This window comes from Mustela nigripes, chromosome 2 (genome assembly GCF_022355385.1).
Source record: "Mustela nigripes isolate SB6536 chromosome 2, MUSNIG.SB6536, whole genome shotgun sequence".
Taxonomy (NCBI): domain Eukaryota; kingdom Metazoa; phylum Chordata; class Mammalia; order Carnivora; family Mustelidae; genus Mustela; species Mustela nigripes.
Window position 1 is genome coordinate 19,577,683 of NC_081558.1, and position 22,474 is coordinate 19,600,156.

The following is a 22,474-nucleotide window of genomic DNA, read 5'->3' on the forward strand; positions in this document are numbered from 1 at the left end:
GCCCCTCTGCTCCAAGCTGGCGGGACCCCCCCCCCCCACGCCGCCTCTCCCCAGACCAGCCCCTCCTCCCGCCCGCCGCCTGGGATTGGCGGGCCGGGGGCGGGCCAGGGGCGGGGCCGGGCGCCCTTCATCCCCCGCCGCTGCGCTCAGCCGGGAGCAGAGCGGACAGCGCCAGCCAGAGCGGAGCGCCGTGCGTCCCCCACCCGCCGGGCCAGGTACCGCTGGGTGCGCCGACCCCCGCCCAGGGCACCGGGCGGGCAGAGCCCTACTGTGCACTTTCCCGTCTGTAGCCGGGCTCTGGGCAGCTCCCCTCGCTCGCCCTGCCCCGGGCAGGCGCCCCAGCCTCCATAGAGCTGGAACCCCGCGCGCTCTGGGCTCAGGTCCGGGAACCCGCCAGTCAGGGCTCGGCTCCGAGCTGGAGCTGGTATCCCCGGGGAGGAACTTCGTCGCCTCGGGGCCTGTCGGCCGCGGCAGGCGGGACAGCAGGAGGTAGCAGCCTTTGGGGCTGGGGCCGCAGGACTCCTTGTCCCGGCTCGGGCGGTGCGCTAGGGGCTTCCCGAGGCAGGACCCGCGGGGACAAGCTGGAGAGGGTCCTGGAGGGGGGCCGAAGAGGGGCCGGGAGCGGGCCCTGGAACGCTGCCCCGACGGGCGCCTGACAGCCCAATCTGCCCGGCTGGCACGCCGCGAGTCCGGGTATATTTATCCCGGCCGCGTTGGGCAGGGGCTTGAGGGCAGATCGGGCCAGGCCGCCTAAGGGGCCGCGGGGCACATGTTGGTCCCAGAGCCGCTGCCATTTGCAGCCGGGCCAGCGGGCACGGCGGGCACAGGGCGCGTGTGGCTCTCTGGCCTGAGGGCGGGGCTCTGTGCGCGCTCCTCGCCGCCTCATTGCCCGGTGGGGGTGTGAGAGCTGGCGCCACGCACACGCGCGGAGGGAATGGACGAGGCCTGGGTTTGCAGGAGCCCGCCCCCGCTCCATTAGCCCCTTCGATTGGCCACAGCGAATGCGTGCGTTTGTTTACACCCGGGGAGGGGGAGGCCAGGGGCGGGGCCTGTGGGAATCCGCCCTCTCCCCCCACAGTGACCTGAGCCCTGAGCGCAGGCAGGTACAGGCTCTAGGACAAGTCTGAGAGGGACTAAGTCAAAGGTCCTTGCACCTTGCACCCTGGGGGACACCTCGACCCAGGCCCATCCTTCCTTCAGCCGGCCAGTCCTGTCCTTCCTTCCGTGGCGGCCTTGGGCCACTGTTCTGTGCCTGGAAGAAGCCTTTGGACCTTCCACCCCTTCCTCTTCAAGTACACAGTCTGGCATGGGAGCTCAGTTCCCTCTAGAAAGGAAGACAATACCTCAGAGCTTCTCTTTCTGAAGCATAGAAAGTTGGAGAGATCTGGAGACGATTCCATTTTGGGAGGGGGAGGTTCTGCACCACCTTGGAAGTCTTCCTGCAGGAAGCACCAGAGGTGGGAGGAATCAGGGGTGGGTGAGGCCAAGCCTGGCACATCTCCAAGAGAGCTGGAATGACTGGAATCAGAAATGAGAATCTCTGACCCCTTGGGGTTGGGGACAGGGGGCTGGTTCTCTGGATAGGTTGTGGGTCTATGTCTCAAAACTTCACTCTGCCTGGGTTCATTGAGCCCGTGTATTCACTGGCTTCTCAAACCATTCTTTCTTGGGTACTGGTTCTTTCGGCCCCCATCACTACCCCCCAGCCCCTACCCCACCCTAGTCCAGGGCTCCAGGTGGCCAGACCATGACAGATTACCCCTGTCCTGGTGCTTGCTGCCCTAGCCGGCGGCCTTGGAGTTGTGAGCAAACTGAGAAACAGAGGCACAAGATAGCCTAGGTGGTTCACAGTCACTGGGTAGGGCCAGGGAAGGTTTTTGAGCTGAACTGAGGGCACCCTCAAAGCCCAGGCTGGGTGTGGAAACAGGCACTCATTCAGAGGGGAAAGCATGTTTTAGGGGAGTGACTGACTGCAGGGGAGGGTCGGTTTGGTATCTGTGTATGTGCAGAAAGCTGCGGTGGGATGTGCAGCCTATGCTGTGGGAAAATAGGAGCCCTGCAGGCACATGGTCTAGTGTAGACATGCATGGCCAGGGGTCAGGGGCCACTTGGAGCTAGGCTGAGATGGGCTGGGGGCGGGCCAAGGGCCTTGAACTGGTTCTGTTCATTTAACAGCATGTACTGAGCACCTACCGTGTGCTCTACACACCTTCAGTCTGGGGGGTGGACAGCTGGCCTTTGACTCTGGATAAGAGGACAGAGGGGGGGGGGGGGGGTGCACTCTAGAGGACCAGGCGGGGCTTCTGGGGGCTAAAGGGAAGGACCAGCTGCTGGGGCAGGAGGGGCTTTCCGGTCAGCGGCCTGGGGTGGCTTGGTTTTGAATTTCCGCTCTGCGGGCCACGTCCTGTACACAGCCTCTCGGCCGGCACGTCTGCACACGTGCGTGGCTGCTGAGAATGGGGGTCACTTCAATCGACTGTCACCTCTGTGTATCTTTTCCATTGTCCCGGTAGACAAGCGCTGGACCGGGAAGGGGGTCTTTCCAGCTGGGACTGGCCGTGCACCGGCTTAGTCCCACCGTCCGGATGTCCCTGCACCTAGCTAACAGAGGCCCAACCTGCCCATTTAGGAACGCGCAAATGCCATGGCAGCCTTCTTTAGGGCCCCCCCAGTTTCTGCCTGGCCGTCCTTGTGGTGCCCGCTGGGCCTGCTGCCCACTCACCTGGGCCTCTGGCTCTCTCTTCCCTTCTCACTCTTTCTGGGGTTCTCTCTGTCTTTCACTAGTTATCTCCCTGTTTCTCTGTCTCTTTCCACTTGGCTATCTCTGGCTGGCTGGCCAACTCTGTCTCTCACCGCCCTGCTTGTCTCTCTCTCTCTGTCTCCTTGTCTGAATGTCTGTCCACCTCTCTATGTGTGTGCACTTTCCTGTTTGTGTACCTCTATATCCATCTGCATTTCTCTTTCTCCCTGTGCCTCCCTGTCTGTCTATCTGTCTGGATCAGTATGCGTGGACACATGTACCATACATATGTGCTTTCTGTTCTTCCTCTTTCCCAGTCCTCTCTTCCCTCCCTCCGCCTCTCTGCTTCTGCCTGACATTGGATGGTGCCTCTCCTCCAGCCCGACCTTGCCTTTAGCCGTCCCCTGCCAGGGTCTCTAGCGAGTCCTGAGCTGCCCCAGGCCCCTGCTCCAGCTTTCCTTGGGGCTAGAAGTCCGGCTGTCCAAATATTTGGCCGCCTCCAGGGGATTCCAGGTCAGGAGGGAGGAGGATGGGCTGGCTGGCTCGGGGTCTCCCCTGCCCCTGGGGGGGCCACAGGCACGTGATGTCCTGTCCTTTGCCTCAGCTGGGCCTCGGGCTGCACGTCCCTCTCAGCAGGCTGGCCATGGGGGGAGGGGGCTGCTCCTGGCTCTGGCCCAGTCTCGAGCCAAGAGGTTCCAGCTGCAGCGTCCACTGGGGGAGTAAGGAGGGTCCTGGGCTGGGTGGGAGGAGAGGCCTAGGTGTCTCGGGGTAGGCCCAACTCTACACAGCTGTTGAGTGTCTAGAAAATGTACCCTGTCACAGGAAAGTCCAACTTCCGGCCCCAGCTGGGCCCCTCAGATCCTCCTAGACACTTCCGGATGCCCAGAACACAGACGCACCGACCCCAGACACCAGGGCCAGGGAACGGAGACGAGGAGCGATTGGTGCTGCCAACACATCGGCGTTCTGGGCCACCTTCCTTTCTCTGGATGTGCCCCCTCCTGCACACCCCCGCCTCAGGACCAGCCCAGCCTTGACCAGCTACTTACCCAATATTGTGGACAATGAAGGAGTAGTGGATGAGGGACTGGGTCTACTGAGGTCAAAATCTGGATTTGTACTCCTGGAGGAGGGGCTAGGGGTGTATAGGGCGTTAGCACTCTCCCATGTTCAGAACACCTTCCTGATATGCCCTATGTCTAGTCCCTGACCTCAGCAATCATCTCCCCACCAATCCCTGGGGCCGGGCCTTGAGAACGCATGACTCAGACACATCCATTGAATCCCGTTTCCCTGTTGACTGATAAGTAGTTCTAGGATGGTGTTGACTGGAGAAGCAGGTGGACAAGAGGTGTTGGGGTAGGAGGGGCACCCTGTCTTCACCGAGGAGGGGAATAAGGATGGCTGAGCTGGACCTGGGGGCAGGCCTCATCCCTGAGCCCCCAGGGATGACCACAGTGGACCCACAAGCCAGGCCAGCTGCCTCGCCCGAGGTCTGGGCTGAGGTTAGGACTGCCCGTGCCCCAGAAACCTGAGGGCTGCTGCAGCAAGTCCTATGGGGTCTGTGCCTTTACTAAGCATATGTGGCCGCGGGACTGAGGGAAGGACAATGTGGATGCCTTCCTGGGGATAGCCCTCTACTTCAGACCCACTAATGTCCCTGAACGCTGGGGAAGAAAGCGGTGGCCCCAAGGATCATGGGACCGAGAGATATGTATCCCACAGCAACTGATGCAAGCAGTGGCCTGGATTCCTGGGCCTCGAAATCTTTAATTAGCCAAACTCAACACCTGTCGAGGTGTGCCTGACAAATTCTCACCCCGTGATGTCCGCGTGGGCGAGCGTGATGTCCGCGTGGGCGAGCGTTACCTGCCGCGCTATCCCTATTGCTCCTGGCCTCGCCTTATCTCCCAGCAGAGCAAACAGGCCCCAGGGCAGTGGCCTAGGCCATCGATTTCCTGCCCAAGTCCATGCAGCCCCCACGACAGATGCCATTCTGATGATCTGCCCAAGGTTGCAGTGATCTCTCCACCCTGGAGCCTGACCCTTCTCTGAGAGCCCATGGCATGGTCTAAGACAAAAGCCTTGGAGAAGCTCCTTGCTCTGTCTCCAGCTTTGCCAAACCTCATGGGACCCTGGAGGAAAGGAGGACACTGCAGTCCTGAGTGGGGATTTCTCTGCCCATGGTCACACGGTGAGGCAGGGCCAGGCCAGGACTCAGACTCCGAATGTCTGGTCTGGGTTGTCCCAACAGTAGGTCAGACTTGGCTGGCAGCTTGCTTTAGGCAGAAGCTGTCCCTGAGTCTACCCTGATTCCCTGATACAAAGGGGCATGCTAGGGGATAGGCCTGAGGGCTGGGAAATGTCAGAAATGGGCTGCCAGCCTCAGGGAATGGCTGGGGGCCATTCATCTCTACCCTGGCTTCTCAGCCCTTAGCCCTGCCCTACCCTAAAGTACAGAATGCTTGACCTGGCTTTCAAGGCTTTGTCAGCTTTGTTTATGGCAGTGGAACCTTCTTCAGTCTGTCTCCCACCACACCTTCGCCCATGCTGTGCCCACTGCTTCAGGTACTTTTTCCTATTCCATGATTTGGGACTCCTGAGATTTCAGAACTGGTAACAACACCTCCTCCTCCAGGAAGCCTTCCTTGATGCCTCTGTCTCCCCCACCCTTTTTAAAAGAATTTATTTATTTATTTATTTGACAGAGATAAATAAAAAAAATTTATTTATTTATTTGCCTACTTGTGAGTAGGCAGAGAGGCAGGCAGAGAGAGAGAGAGAGGAGGAAGCAGGCTCCCCACTGAGCAGAGCCCAATGTGGGACTCGATCCCAGGACCCTGAGATCATGACCCAAGCCGAAGGCAGAGGCTTAACCCACTGAGCCACCCAGGTGCCCCTGTCTCCCCTCTTTTAAGCACTGTATGGCTTACATTTAGTTACTATAGGAGCCATAGTGTGGGGGATATGTTTGGGGATTTTGTCCCTTCCAGACTGGAAGCCACTTAAGGCAGGATATTCCGTGTCCTCTCTGGAATCTCAAGCCATGCCAAGACCCAGCAGTGACTGGTTGTGAGTAATAGACAGGTTGTGAAAGTCCAGGCCTAAGTCCTACTGGGGGGATGGGGAACCTGGAGACAGGAACTCGCACTTTGGCCATGACCATGCCATGGGCTGTGGTCTCCCTGGAGGTAGTGCCTGGCTGCTAGGGAAGGATATTAAGGCAGAGAAGGGTGCTTTGTCCAAGCTGCCAAATCAGCACGCTCTGAGGGCCTGTCCCAGCCTGCCCAGGGTGGGAGGCCTGAAAAGGGCAACCCCAGCTGAGAGCCAGGGGGCACTCTGGAGTTACTCTGGAGATAAGGTGCTGGCATCACCACACCCAAGTGGGACCCTTGGAGAGGGGCTGGTGGTGGGGCTTAGGGCAGGGGCATGAAGACAGCCTGACTTCGGGGGCTCTCGGCCAAGGCAGGAGAGCACGAGAGGAGCTGGTCACATTGTCATGGTCCTAAGTGGGCAGGGCTGGAAGTGCGACAGTTTCAGATGCCAGCATGAGAAGGAGAGGAAGGTTGAAGGAGTCCAAGGATGCCAAGTGTGGGGTCCTCAGGACCGAGGTGCCTGGGATCTGAACTCTGGCCTGGGACTGCCTAGGGCAGCGGTGGGCTGGTCCTCTGGTCAGTTCTCTGTGCCTGGGGCCTGAGGCCTGAACCCAGCTTCCTATCTCAACTCATAGCCCTGAGTACTAAGACCCCCAGTGCTCTGCGTTCTAAGCAAACCTGAAACCATCAAGGTCCGGAGGAGGCGGGGCATTCAGGGTTCCCAAGCAGACAGGGTCCATGGCATCATGATGACACTCTGGTGGGGTGCCCCCCCGGCTCAGTCGGTAGAGCCTATAACTCTCTATCTTGGGGTTGTAAATTTGAGCTCCATGTGGGGTGTAGCAATTACTTAAAAATAAAGCCCTAAAAAAGACTCGGTTTTGGCAGACCTACATGGCAGTGCTGTCCCGTCCTTGGTCTCCACTCAGCTCGTAGCTCTCCTGCTGGCCTCTCTGGCCTTTAGGACGTCCTTATAGACCTGGGGCACTGTGTCCAGGTACCTTCTGGGCATGAGGTAGGTGGCTCCCAGCCCCTGTGATGGGAGAGGGGCCAGTGAGGTATGTGGCAGGGGGCAGGGGTAGTGGAGGGGAAAGGAGAGGAGCTGGTTCCTTGCAGACGGAGCAGAGCCATGCCCTGAGGGCAGGGAAGGGAGCCAGTGGCCCAGGCCCCTCTACAGCAGCCTCAGGCCCTGAGTTCCTGGCCTGGGGTTCCAGGAAATGGGGAATCTGCTCAAAGGGTCCACTCCTGGATGATGACCCCCTAAGGGGTGGGGGTATTCCCTAGCAGTGGAGGAGAGGTTCAAAGGAGAACATGGCCATAAGGCCAGCGCTGTGTGGAGGGTGACGCCTGTGTGGGCCAGAGAAGTCGGCCCTGGGACACTCATTTCCTGGAAGGCCCCCTGAGGGCCCTTCGAGGCCAGGCGGGCAGGGCCCAGGTGTCCAGCCACCCAGCACCGCCTCAGGCCTCCTGGCTCCGGGGGGGTAGCCTTTGCGCCTGCCGTTCCCAGCGCCAGCTCTCAGACCACAGAAGGGCCTTTGTTCCGGCTGCCAGCAGTGCCCGCCGGGCGGCTGGGAACAGGGCCCACAGCCCTCACCCTCTCCCGAGGCCTCCAGCCGTCGGGCAGTGCCATTCTAGGTTGGCTAGGAGGCCCCTGGCACACAGGGCCAGCACAGGAAACCGTCTCTCGGTATTAACGTCAGGGAGGGGGTGTTGGTCCGGGGCCCACCCCCAGAGTGCGGTCTGGATGCCTGGAACTCAGCATCCTAGGGTCCATACACCACTGGGCTCTGAACTCAGGTCATCTAGCTGATCCTCGCTGGACAGATGGAGAAACTGAGGCCCCCATGGGCTTGCCTGGGCTGACATGTAAGGCAGGGGAGGCAGGGAGCACTAGGTACGGGCCTAGGGGCATCCCCTCAGGGTGTCCTGGAGAACTCAGGTATCTGAGTTCTACTCCCCCAAAAGCAGGGCCCAGGGAGGCAGCAGACACAGCTGCATGTGGCGGTAAGTCCTGAGTGACCTTCCAAAAGGTCTAGAGCCAATATGGGCTCTAGACTTCTGGTGGGAATCCCAGGAGCAGGGATAACCAGAGGGACCCATCACTTCACAGACTTCCACGTCCCTGTGAGAGCCAGCACTCCTGGCTGTGGCTCCTGATCATGGAGGCGCCTCTGCAGACAGAAATGGTGGAGCTGGTGCCCAATGGCAAACACTCGGAGGGGCTGCTCCCAGGCACCAACCCCACAGCAGGCAACCAGAGGTGAGCCGAGGAGGGACCAGGTCATGGCTTGGGACAGGGCAGGGTGCTGTGCAAGAACTAGAGCTGAGCTGCCTGCTCTGGCCTGTGCCTGCAGGGTTGAGGGCCCCAGACGGAGCTGCGTGGAGGGCGAGGGCTTCCTCCAGAAAAGCCCCAGCAAGGAGACACACTTCACTGATGTGAGCGGGGTGCAGCAGGGGGAGCTCGGGATACAGCAGGAGCACGCCTGCAGCAAGGAAGGGCTCTGGGGCAGCAGCAGGAGGCTAAGGGGCAGTGAGGGGGGAAATACTGGGAGATCCTCCATGCTTCGCCGCCCCCCCCCCCCCCCCGCCAACCTCCCATTTCACTCTGGTGCCCGCAGTTTGAGGGGAAGACCTCATTTGGGATGTCGGTGTTCAACCTCAGTAATGCCATCATGGGCAGCGGCATCCTGGGGCTCGCCTATGCCATGGCCAACACGGGCATCATCCTTTTCCTGTAAGTCCCCTCAGCGAACCCTCTGGAGACAGAAGCCCTAAACAGGCCACCACCAGCCATGACCTCCCAGGACCCACCAGTTTCCCATCCCAAGACCCAGGCTACAGTGAGTGGGCTTAACCCAAACCACAGCTTAAAAAAAAAACAACAAAAACCTTCCATGGCCAGACAAACATGTCTCATTTCCCAGCAAACCCACGAGATTACAAACACAGGACAAGCCTAACAGACCCGAGTCAATCCTTCTACCACCTTCCCATGTGACGATCAAGCCTCCATGGCCAGGCCTTGTGCGGGCACACGTCCTTTACCTGGGAGCTCTGCCCTGCTGCCCAAACAGAAAACATGTTTGTTCCAAGAACATGAGGAGGTGGTGCTCAGAGGCCCCTTCTGGGTCATAGCTCACCCTGGGTCAAACTGGGAGGTGTTCACCACTGCTGGGGCTTGTTGAACTTGCATCTAGACCTTTTGGGGGTCCAGAGACCTGGGTCACAGACCCACACACCCTGGCCTCCCAGAGCTCCTCGCCCCTGCCAGACTTAGATGTCTTCCTTTCATCCATCCTCCTCAGGTTCCTGCTGACGGCCGTCGCCCTGCTCTCCAGCTACTCCATCCACCTGCTGCTTAAGTCCTCAGGGATCGTGGGTGAGCCTCCGACCCAGCCTGGAGCAAGGGAGGGAGGGACTGGGGGAAGCACCCCTGACTCCTCTGACTCTTCGTGCCCACAGGCATCCGTGCCTATGAGCAGCTGGGCTACCGGGCCTTTGGGACCCCTGGGAAGCTGGCAGCAGCCCTAGCCATCACACTGCAGAATATTGGAGGTGAGGTTGGCAGGTAGACACAGGCAGGCGGCGGGCAGGTGGGCAGCCCAAAGGCTGGCTGCTTCGGCTGAGCCCAGTGCCTGCCTACCCCTCTCCCCCCAGCCATGTCCAGCTACCTGTACATCATCAAGTCTGAGCTGCCCCTTGTCATACAGACCTTCCTGAACCTGGAGGAGCAAACCTCGTGAGCCCCAGGGTGGGCGGGGCCGGGTGAGGGCGGGAGGCCTCAGTCTACCCCTTCATGTGTACTGCCAGCCCCCGGAACCCAGGCTGGGCTAGTGGGAGTGATGAGACCGAGCTTGCAAGTGGCTGCTGGAGGGGCAGAGAGCTGCCAGCAGAGCTAAGATTCAGTGGACACTCATTTAGGGAGCACGTAGGGGAATCCCCCAGGAGGGCCAGCTGGGATAAGGGGTGGGGCGAGGCTGAGGTAGCCGGGCCCCACCTGGGCCTGGACCCAGCCTGTGAGCACGGGAGGGCCTGAGAGCCTTGGGCTTAGCTCTAAGCACCTGCTATTCCTGACCGTGGCTTGGGTGTTAGCCACCCCCCCCCCCCAACCAAGAAATTAAGCCCATGGTGTCCCAGTTGCCCATCGTCAGTTTAGCCAGCACTAATGGCATCAACCATGTTTTGTGGGTGGAGACAGAGAAGACAGCCAGGCCCTGCCCTTGGCCACACAGCCCAGGTAAGCAGATGGATTTGAACTTGAGAGCAGCTCTGGGAGGAACCAGTCAGGAGTCTTCCCTGTCCCCGCTACCTCCCCTCCACCTCCCTACCCCCAGTCCTGGGGACCTTTCCCAAGGAGTTGGCCTTTAGGCTTCCGTGGGAAGGAGGGTCTCATTCCTTATCCCTTCAATTCTCTATGCCCCCGTCCCTTGGTGGTGGTGGGGTGCAGGATGATGCAAGATACAGATGCCAGGAGGGACCACAGGGGCACTGGAAGTTGGCAAGTCCCTGAGACCCACTTGGAAAATGTCCCACCCCACCCCCAGAGCCTGGTTCTTTCATTCAGTGTCCCCCACACACACCACCTCCCTGGGGCCCTGGGGGCCACTCCCTGGGGAAGCTGGACCCAGACCTGTGTGTCCTGAGAAAAACAAGAGCAGTGACCCTACCTATGGTGATCACCAAGCAGGAGCCGAGTGCCCTAAGTCCTTACCTCGCCCAGGAAAGTGCTGAGAGAACATCCATTTTGCAGATGGGGAAAGGGAGACTCAGAGCTCTGAGCGAGTATTTTTCAGAGGTCACTCAGTAGCACCGTGGTGGGTGGCACTGATTAGGTATGGAGACAGGCCCCCACCCCCAAGGCTGAGTAGAGTGACGTTGGCTCCCCACTCCTGTCCTTGCAGGGACTGGTACATGAATGGGAACTACCTGGTGATCCTAGTTTCTGTCACCGTCATTCTGCCTCTGGCGCTGATGCGGCAGCTTGGTGAGTGCGGCAAGGCCATGGCCTTGGAGGGGGATGTTGGAGGGGTGCCTGAGAGGGGACCCCAGTCTCACAGCCCCTCCCCACTTTGCAGGCTACCTGGGTTACTCCAGCGGCTTCTCTCTCAGCTGCATGGTGTTCTTCCTAATCGCAGTGAGTCTCCCTCCATGCTGGAGCGGAGGAGGGCAGGTCACCTGGGGGAGGGGGCGGGGGGGCTCCTGTGTCAGGCCATGGGGTCAGGCCTTTCTGGGAAGCCTGGGTCAGAAGGCAGCTCCTTCTGCCCTGACCCAGATGTGGCTTCATAGTGATTCTATGAAGCCTGGCCCTGATCTTGCCATCCTTCCCGCAACCCAGGTCATTTACAAGAAGTTCCACGTGCCCTGCCCACTGCCCCTCAACTTTGCCAACATCACAGGCAACTTCAGCCTCGTGGAGGTCACCAAGGAGGAGGCGTCACTGCAGGCTGAGACCCAGACCGAAGCCCTCTGCACCCCAAGCTACTTCACACTCAACTCCCAGGTCCCGACAGGCCAGGGTAGAGACGGTGGGCCCCCTGAGAGTGGGGTGGCCTGCCCTGACTTGGTCCCTGTGTCTCCCCAGACGGCGTACACCATCCCCATCATGGCCTTTGCCTTCGTCTGCCATCCTGAGGTGCTGCCCATCTATACAGAGCTTAGGGGGTGGGTGGCGGGGGGGGGGGGGTGGGTGGGCCCCTGGAGCTGGTTTGGGGAGAACGAATGTGATCCCGACAGGGAATAAAGGGGGCCAAGTCACTTTTTCAAACATCTCCATGGCTCCCCTGAAGGGCGACTGGGGGCAAGAGGGAGACATCCTCAGCTGCCAAATGGTGAGGGTGTGGTGCCAGAGAGACCCCAGGGCCCACGGGGACCTCTGGGGTGGCCCAGCTTGGCACCAGTCCCCTCCCCTGCTTTGCCACAGTCCCTCCAAGAGGAAGATGCAGCACATCTCCAACCTGTCCATCTCCGTCATGTATGTCATGTACTTCCTGGCTGCCCTCTTCGGCTACCTCACCTTCTACGGTATGGCTGGAACATGGGGGCAGAGGCAGAGGCCAGGCTGGGGGGCACAGGGCAGCCATGGCGCCCTGCATACTATAGGCGCTAAGTAGGTGCGCGCTGCCTGATTGTGCCCTGCAGCTGTGGAGGTGAGTCTGTTGCCACTCCCCACAGTGTCAGGGTCAAGCCAGGCTCAGAGCCCACCCCCCTCCCCGGGCCGGCTGCTGACCACCCTCCCTGCCTGCCGCAGACGGAGTGGAGTCGGAGCTCCTGCACACCTACAGCAAGGTGGACCCGTTTGATGTGCTGATCCTCTGCGTGCGTGTGGCCGTGCTCACAGCGGTCACGCTCACCGTGCCAATCGTTCTGTTTCCGGTGAGCCGGGGTGGGTAGGAGGACCAAGGCAGGGTGGGCAAGAGGGAGCTGACAGATTGGTGACTCTTCCCCCCCCCCCCACCCCTCCATCCAGGTGCGCCGTGCCATCCAGCAGATGCTGTTTAAGAACCAGGAGTTCAATTGGCTGCGGCACACACTCATTGCCATTGGCCTGCTCACTTGCATCAACCTGCTGGTTATCTTCGCTCCTAACATCCTGGGCATCTTCGGGGTTATCGGTGAGGGTCTGGCCCAGCTGTGTGTAGAGGCAGAGTACTGGCCCATAGAATTTCCTATCTGCACATCCTGGCAGATTCCTGAGATCATGCCCTACATTTAAGTGATGGCTGCTGGCCAGGTGCACAGCTTGGCTTCCTGTCTGAGATTTTTTTCCTTAAGGCTATTCTAATCCTTTCTGAGGGCTCAAAACCAGAGACAGTTCCCCTTGCTAGGGGACGGGATGGAGCCCAGGTGCCAGGGACCTCTGCAAAAGATCTCACTGAGTCTTGTCCCCATTTCACATATAAGGAAATTAAGGTCCATCATGATTAGGGGAATAGCAGAGCCATACAGCTGGTAAGTAGGGGGCCTTGATTTAGCTCTAGGATCATGGGACTATAGGTTTGGTGTTCTGTCCACTGTCCCATCCCAGCTGGGGCTCTGAACTAGAAGATCAGATAATTCTGAGATATCTTTGGGGTGACCCAACTCAGGAGACTCAGAGACCCAAGACTGCAGGGACCAACACATAGGCCTGGGGGCCAAGTGTCATGGATATCATAGACAGGACTGGAGATTCTATGTATCTGAAATCTGACTCAAAATGATTTAAGCAGAAAGGATGTATTGGCTCAAATAATGAGAAAAACCTTCAGGAAGAGCTGTATCCAGGAGCCCATTATCTTCAGGGCTTTGTCTTTATCTCGTAGCTTGCCTCTTTTCTTTGCTAGCTTCATTCACTGACAGACTCCTCTACTGCCAACAGCACTAGCTTTCCATCCAGATAGACAGAGAACAAGGGGAGGGACTGGTAGGCTCTCCAGAATCAGGCAGAGCTCTCAAGGGGAGTCTTCAGGTGAGACTCTGACAATAAGGAACGTTTGATCTCATGGAAGGGTCCACCTCCGGACCTCAGCCAATGTGCGGACATGCCTCGTTCTTTGCAGGTGCCACATCGGCCCCGTGCCTCATCTTCATCTTCCCTGCAATCTTCTACTTCCGCATCATACCCACTGAGAGGGAGCCTGCAAAGTCCACCCCCAAAATCTTGGTGCGAGGGTCCTGGAGGTTGGCAGCCTGGTGTGGGGCTGAGGGGGCTGCCCTGACCTCACCCCTGACTCTGATTCCTGACCTCACAGGCACTTTGTTTCGCTGTGCTTGGCCTCCTTCTGATGACCATGAGCTTGAGCTTCATCATCATTGACTGGGTGTCAGGGACCGGCCAGCATGGAGGAAGCCACTAGGAGGAGACACCCATCCTGTTCTGTCTACTCGTCCAAGTACCCCTGCCCAGAGTCTTAAGCCCCTGCTCCCATCCAGACAAGGGGGAGGAGAAAGACGTGGTTAACACTATGGCATTGGGCCCTGCCTCATGTCCTCTCCATGGAAGGTTTTAGCTAGAGCCAGGACCAGGGCCCTTGGGCCACTACCTTGCTGGGCTCCCATACTATAGGGGATTCATGGGCTGCGAGCAGGGTGGGGCTGTACCCTTGCTCCCTCCCTCTTGCCTCAGGTCCCCCCCAAGCCTCTGTTCACCTTGCACAGATGCATACATTGAGGCCCAGCTGCTGCCTCCTGAGGTCACACAGCCTGTAGGGTACATAGAGCTGGAACCTAGACCTGCAGCCATCTCCCCACTTGCTGCTGGGGCATGGTCTGCACCCTGGGGCCTCATCTCCCTCAGCGCACTTGCCTTTTTCCACTTCTGTCCCCGAAGCCCCTTTTAGGCACTTGGACTCAGGCCCTAGGCTACTCTTGTCTCCTTCTCCCGTCCCCGTCACCAGAAGCAGCAGCCCCCCCCATACCTGGAGCCAGCAAGTTCTTTTGAGTGTGAGGCTGGTGTGGGCACCCCCAAGGGACCCCTACCCTGGCCTTTCACCAGTCCTGGGGAGGCTGGGACTCCCCCCACCCCCACCCCAAGCCTGGGCCATAGCTCACATTCCACTTCTGGGAGAAGAAAGAAGCTGGGACCGGAATGTCTCTGCCCCTGGGAGCCGAACACCCCAGGGGCTGCTCTGGGGCAGGAGTGGAGAGGCAGTGGGCTGCCTTTTATAAATATCATACATCAGACCAGCTCTGTTGTGTATCCGTGATCCCTGTGGGCCCGGTACTCTTGGAAAGTGGGTAGATGTCGGGAAGTGGCTGGTAATGGGAGCCCCTCCTGCCTCCTTCCCTGAGATGAGGGTGGGGATGGGCCCCCTTCCTCCCAAACCGGCCAGTGGCATGCTCAGATTCAGCTCTGGATTCGAGCCAGGCTCAGCACAGACCTGCTTTCTCACGGGGTGAGGTGGGGAGGAATTAATGAGGCCCCAGGAAATGGGACAGAGAGAGGCCTCCGGAAGGAGGCAACGTGAGGTGCATCCCCAGCAGCTCCAGGGAGGGTCTGAGTGGGGGGCAGCCGAGCCCTGCGGAAGCCCTGCCGAAGGGCCCCCTGCCCTCCCTGGCTGCCGCATCGGCCCTCTGTCAATGCCTTGAGTCTGGGAACAAGAGCCCAAGAATCCTGTGACCTGTCAGGCTGATCTTCTATTGAGAGTAAAACCCACTGTGAATAAAGGTGGGTTAGTCAGTTCCTGTACTGGGGGCCCGGGGTTTTGAGTAGAGGGTCCAAAGCAGGGCAGGGCTAGTCTAAGGATGCAGGGTGGCCTCAGGTGCCTTGGCCCCCGCTGGGACTGGGAAGCTGCCCATTGCCTGGGGCAGGCCTAAACCAGCTGGTATCCAGCAAGATGGAGCTGCCCAGGCCTTGGCACCAAACCCTCATTAGGAGAGACCCCGCACCCGGCTAGGCCGCCGGGGAAAGGGCAGCAGGAAAAATCCGGTTTGAACTGGCAGGGCAGTTGCCAGCTTGGGAAACCCCTGAAGAAAGAATTTCCTCAAGCTGGTGGCTGCGAGGCCCCTGGCAGTGCCAGCTGACCAGAGGGGGGCTTCCTGAACCTAGTTCCTTTTAGCCCCAGGCGCCTGACTCCAGCCTGGGGACTTACCCAGGAGGCCTGCAGCCCCAAAAAAGAGCTGGACACTGGCCTAGAGGGGGCTGCAGCCTTCTGGGGGTCTCTGGCTTCCTCCTTATCGGACTGGGTCATATCCCTGCGTGGAAACTTTAGCTCCTGGAGAGTGGGAGGCAAGGAAGAACAGGGTCCAGTCTGCTGACAGACCCTGGGGGTCTTTTCTCATACTCCGTCTGTCCAAAGAAGGCTGCAGGTCAGGGCAGCAGCAGGCCTGCCTGGATTCCTTTCAGACCCTGGGCCTGACGTTAGGCTTCTCAGACCAAGAGGATCGGCTCACGGTAACACCACCTGCTCCTCCCCTCTCCCCACCCACACGGAGCCAGGGTAGAGGAAGAACTCTGGCCCCCCCAGTGGCCTTCTCTGCCTGCCCACCTAGGTCTCCCCCAGCCTGGCCACTGGATAACCCTCTCGGGGGGTGGGGGGCAGATAATGCAGCCACCAGACTATATCTAAAAGCCAAGTGTCCACATGGCTACTTGAAAATGAGTATCCCTTGTCTCTGGCTGTCAAGGTCCAGCTGGTCAGGGGCGCCTCGGCGGCTCAGTTGGTTAAGTGTCAGACTCTTGATTTCAGCTTATCATGATCTCAGGGTCGTGGGATCGAGTTCCGAGTCAGACTCTGCCCTGGGCAAGCAGCCTACATGGGATTCTCTCTCTCCCTCTGCCTCTCCCCTCCCCTTCCCCCGCTTGAGCTCTTTTTCTCCCTCTACCTAAAAAAAAAAAAAAAATGTCCAGCCACTCAGCCCCCATAAGGATGGGTCTGCAGGCCCTGGATCATATTTAAGCATTTTTGTATGTTTTGAAGAATTTCCTAGGTCTTTTTTCTCTTCTTTTTTCCTTTTTAAAATTTGCTCTGCTTGGGATATTGACCAGTTGAAGCAGCCGGAAAGTTCAGCACAGGGGTCTTCTCTTCACTGCTTTTCTTATGATTGTTTGTAATAGCAAAGTGAGATGATACAGACCAGGAAAAGGGGCCAAAGCCCCGCCTTGGTCTTATCTGAGCCACCCTCCTTACCTGTGTGCGTGTGCACACCTCCCCCTGCTGATGGAAAAGAAGTTCATTCATTCAACAAGTGTCTATGAAGATTTCCCATGCTAGGCACTCTGCCAGCATTGGTACACACAGCAGTGACCAAAGTGAAGGCCCCTACCTTCCCAGAACTTAAATGCTAGGCATGGGATTGAATTCAGACCAGAAACATGAAACATAATCAGGGAGTGACATCCTTTGTTAGAAGATGGTCAGGCAGTACCTTAGGGACTGACAATGGCAAGATAAGGGCAACAAAGAGTAGGGGTTCTGGAGGTGGGTCCAAGGTGGGCCTCACTGAGAAAGAGATGTTTGACCAGAGATTCGGAGAGGGCAGAAGTCATCTGGATGCCTGCAGGGAACATTCCAGCCAGAGGGATCAGCCTGTGCAAAGACCTGAGGCAGAAGTTGCCCAAAAGAGGGGCAGCAGAGAAGTCACTGTGGCTGATGCTGAGGCCGTCAGACAAGTCTAGGGTAATTCTAAGGCTGTCTAGGGACCAAACTGTCACCACATCCGCTGAAGGAGGCAGTTCTTGGAAGGGAGGGAGATCAGTTCTGCCTATGAAATCTTTAAACAGGGGCGCCTGGGTGGCTCAGTGGGTTGAGCATCTGCCTTCCGCTTGAGTCACCATCCCAGGACTCTGGGATCAAGCCCCACATTGAGCTCCCCGCTCAGCAGGGGATCTGCTCATCCCTCTCTTGGCCCCTCCTCCCACTTGTGCTTGCTCTCTCTCCCACTCTTGCTCTCTTTCTCTCAAATAAAAAAAATCTTTTTAAAGATTCTATTGATATATTTGACAGAGAGATCACAAGTAGGCACAGAGGCAGGCAGAGAGAAAGGGGAAGCAGGCTCCCGGCAGAGCAGAGAGCCCGATGCAAGGCTCCACCCCAGGACCCTGAGATCATGACCTGGGCCGAAGGCAGAGGCTTACCCCACTGAGCCACCCAGGTGCCCCATAAATAAACAAAAATCTTTTAAAAGAAAGCTTTCAACACTGACTGGACATCAAAGTGGAGATGCCAAGTCAGCGGCTGGATACGTGACTCAAGAGTGGCCAGTGGCCAGTGCTGGGGCTTTGGGTCTGGGAGGCAAGGAGCCTAGATGAGAGGACAGTGGAGTACAGAGTACAGATAGGAGGAGAGCAGTCAGGAGGGAGCTTTGGGACCCTCCTATTAGGAGGAGGAGAGATGGCGTGGGATCCAAGAAGGAGCTGAGCAGGGGGAGCCAGGAAGAGGTGGGAGAAAATGCGGGAGGAAGCAGGCTCCTGGGAGCCAGGCAGGGGTCAAATGCCTGGGAAGGTGAGCGTGGAGCTTCAGCTGGGTTCAACAATGTGTGGGGTCACTGAGGACCCGGCCCAGGGCTGTTTTGTGCGGGAGGGGCAAGCCTGACTGGAGGAGGCAGAGGAGGGCACGGTAGGACTTGGCGAGACCAGGTATAGGTGACCTGTGTGCAGTGAGAGGAACAGAGCCAACAGAGGCTTTTAGGAAGACTGGGGAGAAGCTACTGAGGGAAAGAGAGTAGACCGTGGGTTGGAGGTAAGTGAAGGCCAGGGCTCTGGAGACACTGGGCTGGAAGACAGTAGCTGGAGGTTGGACAATAGGCACCACGAGTATACAGGGCAGACCCTACCAGGCCTCGCCAAGCTTTGATAGCCAAACACATGGGAAAGCACATGGAGGGACTCAGAGGACTCATCCAGATACCTGCCTTGACCTCTGTTTAAATTTCCTCCAGCAACTGATTTTCAAATAACTTGGAACAGTAATAATTGACTGGAAGTCACTTAAAAAGAGTAGGCCTGGAAAAAATCTGAAAGAACAAAACTGCTTTCAAAACCATAAGGTTGCAAACCTGCCCTCCAACGCACAGCGGGACCTGGACAGGATTAGACCGCGACGTGAGTCCCCACACCCCCACCCGCACCCCATCGTCTGTAGAAGGCGGCCTCTGCTGTCCCCTGGCGGCCAACCACCGGAGTCCTGGCTGCGCCGTGACCCACTCAACATGTTGCAGGGCTGGGTGGCTGGGATGGTCAGCTGTGGCTGTGCAGCCGGGCCTTGAGACTCTGAGGCAGTTTCCAAAAGCTTCCGGGCTGGTGCGTGGAAGGAAGGCAGGCAGGAAGGCTCGGGGAGGGACAGGGGGAGGAAAGGTGGCCAAGGAGGGACCGGGACCTTAACGGGGGGCGAGGGGGCTGCGGGGAGGGCATCCTGGGCAGGTGAGTGAGGAGCTGGCAGTCCCACACCTGGCCAGGTCCTGGGAGGATGGGGGAGCAGGCCTGGACCTCTACAGGGTTGCCTGATCTGGAAGGAAGAAAAGGGCTGGACTCCCAGAGCCACTCTTGGGATCTAGCCTTGATCTTGCCTTCTGAGAGTCCCTCTCCGCGTGACAGAACTCCTCTCCTTATCCTACCCACGTCGACACCGCGGTCAAACTCAGAGCCCCTCACTGCGCAACCAGCCCTGGGCTGGGCGTCCACGGTAAATAGAGAGCCCGCTGGGAAGTGCCTGCCAGAACGGTGCCCCGGTAGGCGCCTGAGGTGCATGATCTCCGCTGTGAATTTGGGGAGGCAGAAGCGGGAGAGGGTCCTGGAACGGAGGGTGTAATGGTGCCAGGACCAGAGAGAGCTGAAGACAGCTGTTAGGGCACGTTCTGGGGATGGGCCGAGGGAATGCTCATCCTCTATGGCTGGAAAGGCTTGGCAGGCTGGGACCAGGCATGGGAGAAGGCCACGCCACGGAGGGCTCGGAACCAGAGGACGCTGAAGGGCTGCTGCCCTGTGGAGAGAGAACCTGAGGGGCCTCTGATGGCAGGCAGGTCTGCGGAGGCCGGGGCCAGAGCCGGAGACTAACCGAGGCGAGAAGGCAGGCCTACGACAGCCCGGAGAGCGGAAGGAGAGGGGGAAGGCTGCGCGGAGGCGGAGGCAAAGGCGTAGGGTGGAGGACATAGGGCCGAGGGCAGAGGCGGAGGGCGGGGGAGCGCCGGGTCTCGGCTCCCGCGCTGCGCTCGATGCACGCCAGGGGGCGCCGCTGCCCCGCGAAGCCTTGCCGGGCCTCCTGCGGCCACCGAAGTCCCGCACTCCCGCCTAGAGAGGCCCGGAAGAGGCGGGGCGCGCGCTCAGAGACGGCTTCCGGTCTCAGTTCGGCCCGAGAGGCGGGGGGATGGGGAGCGCCGTGGGTGGGGCCTGGGTGCGAGAATTTGGGGAGTGGGGTCAGAAATGGGGCGGAGCTACAGGGCTGCGGTGGGCGTGCGGGGGTGACGCGGGCTGGAGGCGGCAGGACTGGAGCTAGTAAGCCGTGTGCCTGAGCTCCGGGCCATTTCTCTCATGAAGTACAGTCCCAGGGCTCCGGGGGCCCTAGCGCTGCGCAAGGCCTGAGGGCAGGGCATAGAGCCTTGGAGCAGTGAAGAAAGGGGAAGGGATCTCCAGAGGGGAGGTGGGAGGTGCACAAAGGTGGGGAAAGCAGGTATGGGACGCGGGGAAGTGTTTTGACCGATTTTCTTTAAATGTCCATCTAGAGGTACCTGGGTGGCTCCGTCGTTAAGCGTTTGCCTTCTGCTGGGATCATGATCCTGATCCTTGATCCTTGATCCCTGATCATGATCTTCTGGGATCAAGCCCCTCATTGGGCTCCCTCCTGGAGTTGGGGGAAGGCTGCTTCTCCCTCTCCCACTCCTCCTGCTTGTGTTCCCTCTTGCTGTGTCTCTGTCAAATAAAATCGTTAAAAAATAATAGGGGCGCCTGGGTGGCTCTGTGGGTTAAGTGTCTGCCTTGGGCTCGGGTCATGATCTCAGGGTCCTGGGATTGAGCCCTGCATCTGACTATTTGGCAGGGTGCCTGCTTCCCGCCTCCAGCCTCCCTGCCTTCTTGTGATCTCTCTCTCTGTGTCAAATAAATAAAATCTTTATTTTTATTTATTTATTTTTTAATATTTTATTTACTTATTTGACAGACAGAGATCACAAGTAGGCAGAGAGGCAGGCAGAGAGACAGAGGGGGAAGCAGGTTTCCTGTCAAGCAGAGAGCCTGATTTGGTGCTGGATCCCGATCCCAGGACCCTGGGATCCTGACCTGAGTGGAAGGCAGAGGTTTTAACCCACTGAGCCACCAAGGCGCCCCACAAAATCTTAAATAATAATAATAATAATAATAATAATAAACATCCATTTGGAGGAAAGGACAAATCTGTGGAGAGGGGTGAAATTGCACCAGCCAGCCCAAACCTGCTAGAGGAAACAAGCTCAGTCCAGGTATACATGCCCTCCCCAGTCCATGGGGTGAGGCTACTTTCTAGGGGATGATGGACAGCCATGTCTCAGTAGGCTTCCCTCCATTACCTTCACCCCCTGCCTCCCTCCCTGCCTTCTTTTTTGTCCACAGGGCCCTGTCATACCCCTTATAGCTGCCAAAGGGAACTTTAAAATAGCAGATCATGGGGCACCTGGGTGGCTCAGTTCTTAAGCGTCTGCCTTCTGCACAGGTCATGATCCCTGGGATCCTGGGATGGAGCATTGGGCTCCCTGCTCGGCAGGAGGCCTGCTTCTCCTTCTCCCACTCGCCCTGCTTGTGTTCCTTCTCTCACTATGTCTCTCTCTGTCAAATAAATAAAATCTTTAAAAAATAAAAAATAATTATAAAATAGCAGATCATATCAACCTCCCTTAAACTCCCCCCTAGCTGTCAAACAAAACCCCTAGTTGTTTCACAATTACATTTGGAATAAAATCTAAACTCTTCTCTGCCCCCATGGCCCTGATGATCTGGCCCCTAGCGCTAGCCCACAGCCTGTGACATCCCGACACCCCATGCCAGCCCAGGACTTTTGCCCTGTCTGGTAGCATCTCAGAGGCTTTTCTCCAGCAGCCTAATGCCATCCCCAGGCAGGCTCATCCCTTTCACTGTGTAGCTGGCTTCAGTGGCAGCATTTGTTCCCTGCAGTAGGGCAGAGCAATGTTCCACCCCCCCACCCCCCCATTCCCCCCCCCCCATGCTCCTTGCTCAATGACCAGCATCCCGCCTTTCTCCTGTCCCTCTACTCCCAGCTACCATCTATAGGAGGCCCCTGAGCCCAGGTGGCTGGGCCTTGGAGGCACCTCAGGGGCTGCTTGCTCTTGCATCACCTTCATTAGGGCTGTTTTTGCTCCTTCATTAAATTAAATTCCAGGAAGCATTGCTAATGAAGGCCCTAACGAGTCGCGGGAGAGGCTACCAGCCCCAGCCTTTGGACAGAGTGACAGAGAGGGCTAGGCAACAAGGTGAACAGAAGAATGGCTCCTGGGAACAGGCTGATTATCATTTCCCAGGCCCTCTGAGGCCCCGGGGTTTCCTGGGGAAGGTGGTCTTTAGAGTCTGTGTCTGCAGCAGACACAGTGACGAGTTGGACCACAAACTCTTCAAGGATAAGGAGAGGGACTGAGCTTGGACTCTGCCCCCAAGCCCCGAGGGCTCCCTGGGCAGTTCTCCCCCAGTCATGTCAGTAGCAGCCTGAGCTCCAGGACCAGTTGGCTTTGCAGAGCCAGGCGTGGGTCACAGGCTGAAGGCTCAGATGTACCCCTGCCTCAGCATCTCTTGGGGACTTGGGAAACCCCTGCCTGCCCTACTCCTCAATAAACCCTCGCCTCTTAGCAGTCTTCTCTCACAGCTTAGTACCTCTTACTCTTGCTATTCTGGTCAGGGTGGCCTCCTTTCTGTTCTAGGAACATGAAATATCTTTCTACCCCAGGGTCTTTGCACTGGTTGTCGCCTCCACCTATCACTCTCCTCTCAGCTTGTCACCTACTTGGTCCCTTACCATTCAAAGCTCTTCTCAGACTGTTAGTCCTGCGTACACTCCCGGTGGCTTTCTTTCTTTCTTTCCTTCTTTCTTTTTTTTTTTTTTTAAGATTTTATTTATTTATTTGACAGAGAGAGATCACAAGTAGGCAGAGAGGCAGGCAGAGAGAGAGAGGAGGAAGCAGGCTCCCTGCCGAGCAGAGAGCCTGATGCGGGACTCGATCTCAGGGTCCTGGGATCGAGTCCCGC

General features: G+C 58.2%; 1 protein-coding gene across 1 annotated transcript; it reads left to right on the plus strand.

The window, feature by feature from the left end:
• Positions 1-120: 120 nt before the first annotated feature.
• SLC38A3 (solute carrier family 38 member 3) lies at positions 121-14,496 on the plus strand. Its single transcript, XM_059389777.1, has 16 exons — positions 121-215; positions 7,946-8,095; positions 8,190-8,271; positions 8,454-8,569; positions 9,141-9,214; positions 9,298-9,390; positions 9,493-9,574; positions 10,737-10,819; positions 10,911-10,969; positions 11,171-11,335; positions 11,417-11,496; positions 11,756-11,856; positions 12,083-12,207; positions 12,302-12,446; positions 13,374-13,477; positions 13,566-14,496. The coding sequence occupies exons 2-16, from the start codon at positions 7,995-7,997 to the stop codon at positions 13,668-13,670; spliced, it is 1,515 nt and encodes a 504-aa protein (XP_059245760.1). The 5' UTR covers positions 121-215; positions 7,946-7,994; the 3' UTR covers positions 13,671-14,496.
• The last annotated feature ends 7,978 nt before the right edge of the window (positions 14,497-22,474 follow it).

Coding starts and splice junctions, on each gene's coding strand:
- SLC38A3 (XM_059389777.1), top strand. CDS start 7,995: ATGGAGGCGCCTCTGCAGACAGAAATGGTGGAGCTGGTGCCCAATGGC. Junction 9,575..10,736: donor AACCTGGAGGAGCAAACCTC/GTGAGCCCCAGG, acceptor CTGTCCTTGCAG/GGACTGGTACATGAATGGGA. Junction 12,208..12,301: donor TGCCAATCGTTCTGTTTCCG/GTGAGCCGGGGT, acceptor CCCTCCATCCAG/GTGCGCCGTGCCATCCAGCA.